The sequence below is a fragment of the Euprymna scolopes genome, chromosome 10 (assembly GCF_053919585.1).
Source record: "Euprymna scolopes isolate OS-2025 chromosome 10, ASM5391958v1, whole genome shotgun sequence".
Taxonomy (NCBI): Eukaryota; Metazoa; Mollusca; class Cephalopoda; order Sepiida; family Sepiolidae; genus Euprymna; species Euprymna scolopes.
In genome coordinates, this window is record NC_136491.1 from 18295156 (window position 1) to 18308405 (window position 13250).

Genomic DNA, 13250 nt, shown 5'->3' on the forward strand with positions numbered 1-13250 from the left:
GGGTACCACAATTACAGGAGCTTATTATACTTCACTTTTGAGGAAATTAAGGGAAGCTATCAAAATCAAGAGGTGGGGCAAGATCAGCAAAGGTACCCTCCTCCTGCAGGACAACGCTCCGGTCCACAACTCGCATGTCGCCAGATCAGAAGCACGGGCAGGTGGTTATGAAATCCTTCCCCATCCTCCCTACTCTCCCGACCTTGCACCCTCTGACTTTCACCTCTTCCCAGCCAGGAAGTTGTTTTTGAAAGGGAAGCGTTTCTCCAGATGATGCAGCCATGATTTCTGAAATCACGTCGTGGTTGGAGGACCAACCTGGGGTGTTCTACAAAAATGGTCTCCAGAGCTGCATCAAACGATGGGAGAAATGCATAACTCTGGGTGGTTCCTATGTAGAGAAAGACTAATAACTGTGCCAAGTTTCATTGCTCTATTGCTATGGGAAGTGGGTCAGGGAGCATTACTTATTGCACACCCTTCATATATTTATCAAAGTTAGGTATAGACAAGAAATACACAAGATCTTGTTTGCATTATTAATACAAATATTAATTGCTAATTAACAGAATTTTATGTTGCTCATGTTGAATAAATTATAAATGCATCCAAGCAATCCATAAAAGGTCCTGTCCATTGATCATTGGTCTGTTTTGCACGCTAAAATTTATAGTAGCATTTTTAGATGCATGCACACATCTTTATAAAAGGCTGAGATAAATTTGTTCATATTAAAATAGAATTTCTTTTTTATAAACTGCATAAGAATTTACAAGCCTTCTATTATGTTTTGAAAAGTTTCTATTCATCTAATATATCAAGACAATGAATGAAGGCTGAAAAATATCTTTAAAAAGAAACTCAAATAAAATGTGAAAATACAGGATGGAACGATAAAATTGTTGCCCTAAAAAAAAACAACACAAATTTATTTTAAAACTTTTATTGAAAAAAAATCAATTCAGGTAACTTGATTATGTAATAAAGCTGACATCAATCACCACCTCGATACGGGTTTGGAACTGGGAGAATGCCTTTTCCACAAACGCTGGCAGGAGCTCGGCAAATACTTGGCAGACGGCTTTGGTATTGTGGGAGGTCATGTTGGTAATGTTCTTGATCTATGACCAAACAAAGTAGTTCAGCAGGTTCAGATCATAGGAGAAAAGGGCCAGTGAGAGAAAGGCACAATTCTTCTGGAGCCAAGCCTGAATATATTTGGATTTGTGGGCCAGCGCCGAGTCCTGCTACCACACCCAGGGTCTAACACCAGCTATCTGATTGCACTCGGAGATCACCGCATTCTTCAGCACATCCAGGTACACTTTGGAGCCAACTATGAAGATGTGAGGTGGCATGATGTGGCCCTCACTTGAAACCACACCAAGAGCCATAATCGTGGCTGGAAACTTTGTTTTCATCACCCTGGGCACGTCCCTGTTATTTGTGGCATTTTGAGGATGCTGGCAATGGTCCTGTTGCAATAACTTGGATCGGTAGAGAGCAGGAGTTGTATAGGAGGGCATCTCTAATCATCACTTGTTGAAAATTGTGTCACTTTCAGACATGGGATTTTTACACAACTGGCAAATTAGTAGATGGTCTGCAACAAAAAAAAGAAAACCGGTTTTCATCAAATGGAATCATGTTTTTCTAGTGCAAAAATTTTATCGTTTCACCCTGTATATGATACTGAAAATGCGTATTCCTACCTGTGGTATTGTACAATTTGTGTTATGTTTTTGCAATCTGTTAAGTAGGAAAGACAGCAAAACTTTTGTGGCAGACACAACACATGGTAGGTTAGCTTTGGTAACTGGAAGAAAAAAAATATGCAGAATAAATGAAAGAAAAAGCAGAAATTGTATTAGAAAACTGAAAATGTAAAGAATTTGATATTCCTAATTGATAACTTTATTTTGTCACAACTTTTTTTTTTTTTTAAGGTATAATTTTCACTTCTAAGAAGCAGAGATAACATTGTTATCTTTATGAGTCGCATCTTCCGCTTGGTGCAGATTGCGGACCCACATGACTTATTTTTTGCCATTACTTCCAATCCAGGGCAAGTTGTTGGATGGACGCCCAACTGTTAAGAAACATCCAATCAAAAACATTTTTTCTCCACCTTCTTCTTGGCTTTCCACTGCCTCATTTTGCCTTCTACCATACCCTTCAAGCATAACTTTGACAAGCTAGTGGTTGATCGTTGGACATGGCCAAAAAAATTAAGGGTTTTACTTTTGATTTTATCAAATAGAAGGAATAGGGAAGTAGTTTGACAGAGAGTGGATATTTTTTTTTTTTCAACCAGGCAATGTTTCGTAATGAAACGCATTATGTGATTTTGAAACACCTCAATGCAATTAGCAAGAGACATGGAAACCCAATCCTGCCAATCATATTTGAAAAGTCTTTTACACTTCACATACACTTGAATATCTACTAGACAATGTCCTAAGTGTCTATGGTCTCGCTGTACATGGGTTTGTCAGGAGAACCTGGCATTAGGATACTTTTTCCTATATGTACACCTTGATTAAATATCCAAAATAACATTATTTGAGGCCCAAATAAGATCTCCTCAGTATGTCTAACTCCCAAGGAATGGTGCATCTCCTCCAAGTGTACCTCCAGGAAGCTGGATACTCCACAAGACTAGATGAATTTTTGTCCTGGAATCCAGTAAGACCAGGAGACCACGATTATATATATACATATATATATAGTGACGTAACCCATAAATTGGATTACATATTTTAATTAAAAATTGAAATGTTTAATTTCAGGCCAACGAGAAATGTATCGTTTTTCTTGTTATTTTGTCATGTTATCACCGAGGCAAATGAACATAGTTTCCAAGAGAGAGAGAAAAAAAAAAGAGGGAGAGGCTGAACCTACAAAGAGAGAGAAAGAGACAGTAAGTATAGAAGAGAAGGAGAGAGAGAAAGAGACAGTAAGTATAGAAGAGAAGGAGAGAGAGGTGGGAGAGGCGTCTAGTACACAGGCTAGCAGGTGGCTGATGACGCGGTCATTTGCTCAGAAACGCATCTTTCGACCTTGCTGGTTACTAGGCAACAAAGAAAAGAAAAAAGAGATAAGAAATTTATTGAGAGGAGAAGAGAGAAGAAAAAGAGGAAAGACCTTTCAGTACAAGATAGACTCCACCGTGCCGCCAAGAGGGCGCACGTAGAAAATTTTCCACCACTTCACCCAGCTTCAGATGAACAAAGATGTGAATACCCCCACCCCTCCATCAACAATGAAATAAACAAAGTAATGCCTGGGAGAAACTTCATATCAATAGTGAAAGGAAGGAAATAATGCCTGGGAGAAACTCCATATCAGCAGCGAAAGGAGATGTCGGCGACAGCGATAAACGGCAAACTTTATGAATGTGTTTTAATCCGGAGGGACGGATATTAAAAATATTTTAACCAACCACTTCAAGCAAAAGGAAAGGAAAAAAGAAAAATAAACTCAGTAAGTAGACCTTATGAACAATCTCTCTTTCATATATTAAGAAATTGGGTTCATTTTGCCATTATTCTGTTTGGATTGATGTATTTTCTTATATTGACGTATTTCTCATTGGCATCTTCAGATAATATACAACGATACCCCTCCCCTCTTTATAATTTGTTTTTTTTTTTTTAATTTTTACTTAATCTCATTATCCCCTCCCTACCGTAGTTTAGTATTCGATAATAAAATTTAATTTCGAAAATATTATCACTGATGTTTTTTGTTTTGTTCTTTCTTGCGTTTTTGTCATGTCTGGTTTCCAGGTCTTCTTTGTTTTCTTTTTACCAGTGTCATATATGCGATAAAATACTTGGGTTCTGCTTTCCCATAAATTCACTTATACCCCCCCTTTTTGTGACATGTTACAAAGATAAACGATATTTGCTTTTATCGTAAGTTTCCTTTCATACCCCTACGTTTATTTGTTACTGAATTCCCCACCTTTTGTCGAAAATGTTACAAAAAATATATATTATAATTTAAGGTAGTTCATAATCAAGATTGAATTAGAAGAAAAACTCAAGAGATAAATTACTGATAAACTGGTAGAGAGGTTGTTACTTGGACTTAACATTATCGCTGGGATTAAAGAAGGTTTGAGGAGGAGGCTTGCCACTCATACCTAGGGTTAGAAGTAGGATTAATGGATTTTTTGTTTGTTTGTTCAGTTTATTGGCCTATCAACAGCTGCATGGTCATTTAAGGCCAAATAAGTTCATTTTTTTTCTTTTTCCTTTGGATGTCTTAGTAAGGTAGGTGTTCTTTATTTTCCAGTATGTCAAGGTAAGATTGGAGGAAGGTCTGTAAGAGATTTGGGTTGAACATTTTTTTTTTTTTTTTTTTTGGTAGATTTATACTTTGGAGGAGAGGTTTACCTCTTTCAAGTAATTTAGAATTGTTTTTTCATTTATTTTTTCAAAGAGATCTTTAATGTTGTTAATGCTGTAGTGTTTTTGGCGTAGGGGAGCTAGGTCAATGCAGTTAATTAAAAAATGTTTAACGGTGTAGTTTTCTTGGCAAGGTAAGCATTCAGGTGGATTTTCTCCTTTTAATAGGAATGAGTGGGTGATATTTGTATGCCCTGTTCTTAATCTTGTAATGATCACTTCTTCTCTCCGGTTTAGTTTAGATTTGGGATTCCATTCTCCAAGTGTAGGTTTGATTTCTTGGAGCTTGTTTTTTGTATAAGTGTTCCATTGTTGTTGCCATTTTGTTTTGATATACAGGTTTATGGTTGGTTTAAAGTCAGTGTAGGGGATTTTTATGTTGGAGATTTCCAAGTTTAGTGACTCTTTAGCAGCTAGGTCAGCTTTTGTATTCCCTAGGATGCCAATATGGCTTGGGATCCAGCATAGGATGATTTGTTTTTGAGTATGGAGAAAATCGAGTTTGTTTAATAGATTAGTTATTAGCGGATTGCAAATGTTCTTTTCTTTTAATGAAGTTAGAACTGATAAAGAGTCCGAAAATATTATAAACTTGTTTGCTTGATCAGCACTTATAATATTAAGGGCCAGGTTTATTGCTGAGGCTTCAGCACTAAAGATGGAAGACCTATCAGGTAGGCGTTTTTGGATTTTTCTTTGCCGATAAATAGCAGAGCTTCCGACTTTTTCTTTGGTTTTAGCTCCGTCAGTATAGATGTGTTCATAGTCCGGATAGTCATGAAGGATGTCATGTATTTTTTCCATATAGATGGATTTGATTGTGTTCGATTTGGCGTGTTTAGAGAGATCTAATAGTATAGGAGAGTGTTTTGGATGTTCAGGTGGGTTTACAGCAGTTTTGGAAAGCCAGGGTGGATGTTTGAGTGTAGAAGCTTTGTGGATTTGCGAGATGTTAATTTTGGCTTCGTCTTTTATTTCTTTCATACGGAGACCATAAGGCTTGATTGCTTTTTCCTTTTTTTGGAATAGGATTTAGTGTTTGGGGTGAGAGACACTCTGGTATATAGGGCTCGAAGTGTTAGATGCAAGTTTTGTATAGTATTGTAGGGCTAATTTTGTCCGTCTCATTTCAAGTGTAGGTTCATTCGCTTCTGCATAAAGACTCTCGACTGGTGTAGTGGGAAATGCTCCAAGTGCTAGTCGGAGTCCTTGGTGGTGAATTGTGTTCAGTTCTTTAATGTAGGATTTTCTTGTTGCACTGTAGATAAAGCAGCCATAGTCCAACTTTGATCTTATCAGTGTTTGATAGAGTTTTAGAATTGTTTTGCAATCAGCTCCCCAGTTTGTATGAGCTATGGTTCTCACAAGTTGCATTCTTTGGTTGCATTTTTTCCTTAAGTATTTAATGTGGGGTATGAAGGTGAGTTTTTTGTCAAAGGTGATTCCAAGATACTTGTATTGATCCATAACTGTTAGTCTATTATTGTTAATTTTTAGCTCGGGGTCAGGATGCATTTTTCTATGTTGGCAGAAGTGAACACATTTTGTTTTTGTTTGAGAAAAGCTGAAGCCATTTTTGGTAGCCCAGCTAGTAATTTTGTTGATGCATAATTGTAGGTGTTGTTCAATAGTGTTCATATGTTTGGCCTTAAAACTAATCATGAGATCGTCAACATAGATGGCATAGTTTGTTCCAAAGTTTATGCTATTAACTATATTGTTTATTTTCACATTAAATTCCACCTTGGGGAACTCCCAATTCTTGTTTTTGAGACTTTGATAAGATGTTTCCGAGTCTTACTTGGAAGGTTCTGTCACTCAGATAGTTTTTGATAAATGTTGGCATTCTGCCTCTTAGACCTAGTTCATTCAGGTCTTTTAATATTCCATACTTCCAAGTGGTATCAAAAGCTTTTTCTATGTCAAAGAAAACTGTTACCACATGTTCTTTGAGGATGAAAGCTTCTCTAATATAGGTTTCCAAATTTATGATATGGTCAATAGGGCTTCTGCCCTTTTGGAAGCCTGCTTGGTGTTCAGAGATTAGGTGATTTCTTTCTAGATACCAGGATAGTCTTCTATTGATCATTCGCTCGAGGGTTTTGCAGATGCAACTAGTAAGTGCAATGGGACGGTAGTTTATTGGATCTGAGGGGTCTTTTGAAGGTTTAGGTATGGGAATAATAATGGCATGTCTCCAAGTGTCTGGGAATTTTTCATTGATCCAGATATCATTGAAAATTTTGAGGAGGTATTCTTTTGATTTCATTGGCAATTCTTTTAGGAAGACATAGGGTATTTCATCTGGTCCGGTTGTTGAATTATGGATGTTTTTGAGAGATTCTTCTAATTCGTACATAGTAAGGATTTGATTGTAGTATTCAGTGTTGTCTGAATGGAAGCGGATTTGTTGTTGTTCTGCTTGGTTTTTGATGACTTGGAATTCTTTGTTCCTATTAGTTGGTGAGGAGTTTTTGGCAAAGTTTTCTGCTAAGATTTCAGCTATTTTTTCTTTGTTAGTGATTTTGACACTGTGATGGATGAGATGTTTATTAGCTTGTTTAGTGTATTTCCCAGTAATTTTGTTTATCATGTTCCATATTTCCTTAGGTTTGGTGTTTGAATTTAGTTGGCTAACATAAGTTTGCCATGTTGATTGCTTAGCTTGCTTAATGGTTCTGCGAGCTTTGGCTCGGTTTATTTTGTAATTTTCTAAATTTTCTTTAGTTAGTTGGCTATTAAATTTTCTGAGTGCTGTTCGTCTGGCTCTGAGCGCTTCTTTGCAATCTTTGTTATACCAAGGCTTGTTATATCTTGTTGATGGGGAGCTTTTAGGAATAGTTTTCTCAGCTATAATATTTAGAGTATTGGTGAAGTGGGTAATGTCATCATCTTTTGTTGAATTAACTTCTTGCACTAGGTCTGTGTGGCACATTTTTTTGAAATCTTCCCAGTTGGCCTTATGCAAGTTCCATCGGGGTGTTTTAGTGTCATTCTCTGGTTCTTGACCTTCTAGGATGATCGGGAAGTGATCACTCCCACAGGTCTCATGATGTACATTCCATTTATATTCTGGGAAAATACTGGGTTCTGATATAGTGAGGTCAATAGCCGAGAGTGTTCCAGAGCTAGGGTGGAGATAGGTGTTGGTTCCGTTATTAAACAAACATAGTTGGTTTTCATCTAGAAAATTTTCGATAATTTTACCTCTTCTGCTTGTTTGTTTGTTTCCCCATAGTTCATTGTGGCTATTAAAGTCACCCATGAGGATAAAAGGTTTAGGGAGTTGTTGGATCAATAAGTTCAAGTCTGTTTTATTTATGTTTTCATTAGGTGGCAGGTATAGGGAGCAAATTGTTAGCGGTTTTCTTAGACTGATGGTTACTGCAACGGCTTGTAGTGTTGTATTCAGTTTGATTTCGCTTTGAATTATATTATTATTAATTAGAATGGACACTCCTCCGGAGGCTCTATTTCCTTGTTCGTGTATATAATCATAGGTTGTATATCGTTTGATATGTAGTGTGTTCTGAATTTTCTTATAAGTTTCTTGCAGGTATATGACTGCTGGGTGAAAAGAGGCAATGAGAAGGTTCAATTCGTCAAAATTTGCCTTTTCACCTCTAATGTTCCATTGAAGGAATACTGGTTTATAGGTCATTGGTGGTAAGGTAATGATCCTCTGTGCTGTGTTTTTTTTTTTTTTAGTTGATTATGGGTTTTAGTATTGGTGTTGATATAAGGTATAGATTTAGTGTAAGTTGTGGAGGGTTTTCAATTAGCTTTGTTTTTTTCTTCTGTTTTTGGCTTGTCTTCTGTTTGGTCTTTTGTTTCGGGTTTTTTGTTTGGGGATCTGGAACTAGAATTAGCATGGGACTTTATGTCCGTTTTGTTTTGGTTTTTCTTTTGTTTTGACATTGATCGATGGGAGATTTCTTGATTTAAGGTTTCTGTTTGTTGGTTTGGGTATTCTGTTTCCATTTCATCTTCAGGTTCAGTTTGATTTTTAGGGATTGGGGTTCTAGTTCTGGAGTTTGAACGGGACCTTATAACTGTTTTGTTTAGGTTTTTCTTTTGTTTTGGTGGTGTTCGATAGGAAATTTCTTGTTTTGGGGTTTCTGTTTGATATTCAATCTCCATTTCATCAGTTTCTATTAAATTTTTGGTGAGGATTTCTATTTTTTGTTTTGCTGGTTTATTATTTGGTTTTAAGAAAGTTAGTTCTTGGAGATATTGGCTTTTAAGAGGGGAGGTTTGGGTTTGGGATTTGTTTTTTTCTGTTATTTTCGCATATGTTTTATTTCTTTTGACTTCTTCCACTATTGTCTTCGCTTCTAAGTAAGAAATGTTTCGTTTATGCTTTGTGGCTAAGATTTCTTTTTCAGTTTTCCATCGTTCACAGCTTTTTGAGTAGGCAGGGTGCTCCCCTTGGCAGTTTATACATTTGGACTCGTGACATTCTTGTTCATTGTGACTTATTTCTTTAGAGCCATATTTAGCGCACGTGGGATGACCTCTGCAGGCATCTCTATGGTGACCGAATTTTTGACAGTTGAAACATCTCAGAGGATCTGGGATGTATATTTCAACTGGTTCCATGGTGTAACCAATTTTAATTTTAGGTGGAATTTTTGGAGTGTTAAATATAATAATGTAAGTATGGGTTGGTATTTTTTCTGAGTTTTTCTTTATATAGATTCTTTTAGAGTCAATGACTCCTTGTTTGCTCAGTTCGTTTTGGATTTCTTCTGGTGAAGCCAGTGATAGTTCCCGGCTACGGATAACTCCTTTGGATTGATTTAGTTTATTGTGTGGGGTAACTTTAATGTTAATATTATGGAAAGTTTTCATATTTTCAAAATTTAGGCTTTGGCTTTTTGTCTCAATTTCTATTAATAGGTTACCATCTTTAGTTTTTTTTACCATTTTAGGATTTATTTTCCTTGTTAACACCTTTTCAATGAGAAAAGGGGATAATTTTGACATTGGCGTTTCGTCCAAAGATTCTAATACATAGTATTTAGGAAAATCCGTATTTTCCTCATCATCTGAGTCCGATAAGGCGCCGCGTTTGGGTTTTTGTTTTTGTTTTGACATAAATATGGATAAAAGTTTCTTTGCCTGTGTTCCCCACCCACCTCGGAGCCCAATATTGGGACTTGTCAAGGGGGAAACCCATTCGCCTTGACAGAGTCAGGGCTACACAGGCAGTATACTCAGTCAAGTAAGAAATACCGAGCATCTGTCGTTACTCAATTTTTCACTACCCAAATCTAGAGTGAACAAAATTTTGTGATTGCAGCCATGTCGGGATTGGATTCTACACTTGCTGATTGACCCTTGGCTAGCGCTTTCGAACGTCTACTTTAGGGGTGAGGTTTATCAGTTTCTATGGTTTTGTTTAAGAGGATTTCTTTTGCTAATTTTAAATTTCTCAGTTTAGTCTGAACCATTGATAGTAGACGTAGGGCTTGACCTGACCAGCCGATTGATCGGATCGGGCCCCTCCGACCGCCCGTCTAACCGAGGTAAGGGCCAAAGAGATGTGTTAGGAAGAGGAGGCTCATGAACTCGTCCTCCAGGACCTTCAATCACCAGGATTCCGTTCCAAGGTGTCACGGGTCGCCACCCACGGCCAACAGGTGGCCCCATTGAGGGACTTTTACCCTCTGCAGGGGGGCAGTCAGTGTATTCTAATGCCCCACTGACAGGGCCAGGATTAATGGAATTTTTTTATTTATTTTAGAGGGTGTTTTACACCCATATTTACAGTTAGTGTTCATAATTATTGGCTTTTGAAAATGTTATGCCTTAGTTTTTGAACATCAAATTACTTTTAAATACATAAACTGACGTAACTGAAACAAGAATTATGACAAACAGACAAAAATAAATTTTATTTAAAATAAGTGACATCACTAACAGAAAACGTGATGTTTGGAAAAATACAAAGTATTTTTTGCTTACCTATCTAAATAATCCATTCATCCATTTTATATTGAAGGTTTTCCATTAAAAAAAAAGTAATTAAATAAGTCAGCGTGATAGCGGATACATTAACCCAGTAAATTAACTTTCTTTTTTGTTATAATATAGGCTTACAAATATGTTGCATCTTCATAAAGTACAGATTCTTATAGCATTTAAAAGCATTGTGTTGCAACATGCTATTTTTCACAGAAAGCAGACAACATGGAATACCAGAATTCATTCTGTAATTCTATTATTCAGCTGCTAAAGTGAATACCCACTTTTACATCACTTGATCAAAAACAGCAGCAGTTTGTTTCTATGCTTATAAAAATTGTTGCAGCTAATACTTTTGAATTATTGATTCAGTTATAAAACTTTCTAACTCATTCAAAGTCATGCGTAGTGCAGATGAGACCGAGTTAACAGCAACCATGTTATATCCAGTTATGATAGTTGTGACAATTGTTGCTAAGTTTTACTTTTGACATATGCTTTTCAGACATAAACGTTACTGAGCACGTCCAGCAATTCAATGAATTCTTCTTTCATAAATTTTGCACATAAAAATATTAATAGTCACCAGAGACCTTCCTCTTAGGGATTACTACCTCCTTTCAGATGGAGAACAAGTTTATTGCCTATTGTCTGAGGTAGTGCTAACATCTTCAAGCAAGACATTTTGGGGTAAAATTGGCTTCTTTAGAATATAAATAGACTTTTCACGGTTTCAGTACATCCACTGTGAGTAAACCATTTCAATATTTTTTTGTATGCCCACTTGAACTTAGGATACGAAGACACAGTGCATTTGTGTTATTTAGAATTCACAGCTGCTACATCCTTTCAGAAACGGGATAGGCTCATCGCTTGATGTACTCTCAGACTATAACTTAACTTTTAACAGTTAGACCACCTGTGTGTGCACTATTTCTATTTTTGTTTCCTTATTTACTCCTGCATATGAGCTAATTGATAGAGTGGCATATAGGCATATTTTTCATTTATATCAAACCAGCAAGGAGACCCGACCTTGCCTGGGATTGTATGATGATCAACAAATTTTTCACACTCCCATATTTTTTTATTATCAACAAAATCAGTGAAATCGTTTTCCAATCAAATCAATTGATGGTGCACCAGGAAGAAGCTACACATGCCCTCTTCGCAGTGAATTAGTCCATAATATATTGTAATCCACATTGCACTGTAGAGAACCTACTGTCAATTTTATAAAACTATTTTTATATATAATGGCTTGAATTAAAGTGTAAAATGCACAAGTCAAGTATCATGGTTCAATTGTGCTCTAAACAGAAACATTCATTTTGAATGTGCCCCTGTCATATCAAAGAACTCACTGTTGATTTTATATGCCAGGCCTTTCTGCCCGTTTGGTAATAAAACTTTTCAAATCCACTTGTGATGTAAGGCTGTAAAGGTGTTAACTGTGGTCAAAATCGCCTGTTCCTTCTTTTATCAGATTTTTTTTGATTATCAATACTTATAGAAGACAGTCTGATACAACAACATATCTAAGAACACTGCCAGATCGATGAAATATATTTGTATGAAATTTCATAAAAATCGGTTCAGCTGTTTCGAAATCCATATGCAACAAACTCACACACACAAAGTTCCTTTTAAATTAAAAAATAAGAGCATAATATTTATTTACTAGCAGGGCCTGTGTCCCAGCATTGCCGGGGGATATATAAAAGAATCATTTAAGTAGAAAAAATAACTATTAGATTATCACTTGCTAGAAAAAGAAAATCAGAAAAAGAACCCACTGTAAGTTAAACCAACTGAACTTAGGATATGTGCAAAAAAAAAAAAAAAAAAAAAAAAAAAAATTAAAAGTTCTGTAATAATGAATTTGGACATGTAACTTATTGACAATGGACACCGCTTTTGCTTTTTGTTTAAATATAATTAAAATTTTCAACAAATATATTTTAATAGGATGACCCATACAATAAGTATGTGAGAGTATGACCAACAACATCTCTACTCTTTCGATGGATTTGTGCCTAATTTGTGTAACATGAAAATTGTATTTTGATATTTTTTTTCCAAAAAATAATTGAAAGTAGTATCTTATGATACATTTTTTTTTTGTCTTTGGAGACAATCTTTTAAATTGAGACAATATTTTTGAACCAAACTTCCCCTCTTAAAAAACGATTTTATGTCAGTCTGCCCTTGTATAAGTAAGTAGGGACACATGCATTAAGTATTTTTTTTAATAAATTGTTTTTCTTTTATGGTGTAAAAATTTATATTGACTAAATTTCAATTGCAATATAAATCAGAGTGTGTTCCTTTCTAAAAAAGGAAGAAAAAAAAGGCAATTGTTAAAGCGTTCTAAAGCGTTTCTTAAAAAAAGGAGCCGTAATTAATGTGCACTGTTTGTTTTTCAGGGGAAATATAATCATTTATTGCTACTATTATTTAGTGTTATGAAAAGAAAACAGACGTACCAAGAAATAAATTTTAGACTGAGGCAGAGCACAAGGAAAGAACCAAACAAGGAATAAGAGTTTATTTATTAGGATGACTGTGTTATAGCTTTTTTTAATGATGTTGGATGCAATAGAGAATATTTTCAAAGATGATGTTATTCGTTCTATGAAAGAATGACAGTGTTCATTTTGTTGCGAGAGCATGTTTTACTACACATCATAATTGCATAACTAAATAATTAAATGTTTGTCTCATTTAATAAAGTGTAAAAAGGAAATCTACCATCCCAGCTCACGTAAAACAAAATATAAAATATATTCAAACATATTTCTGAATATCAAACTAAGTGCTGAAATGAGAATAAGAAAAAAGAAAAGGGAGTTACACATTTGTATATTTTAT

The 13250-nt window shown here is 35.6% G+C and overlaps 1 protein-coding gene across 7 annotated transcripts in view; it reads right to left on the reverse strand.

The window, feature by feature from the left end:
- The window catches only part of LOC145285823 (E3 ubiquitin-protein ligase UBR4-like), a 350597-nt gene that overhangs the window by 314050 nt on the left and 23297 nt on the right, over window positions 1-13250 (reverse strand). For all 7 annotated transcript variants that reach the window (XM_080134243.1, XM_080134245.1, XM_080134244.1 and 4 more), the window contains exon 3: window positions 1713-1816. In XM_080134243.1, coding sequence (XP_079990369.1) covers window positions 1713-1816 — 104 coding nt within the window. The remainder of the gene's footprint in view (window positions 1-1712; window positions 1817-13250) is intronic.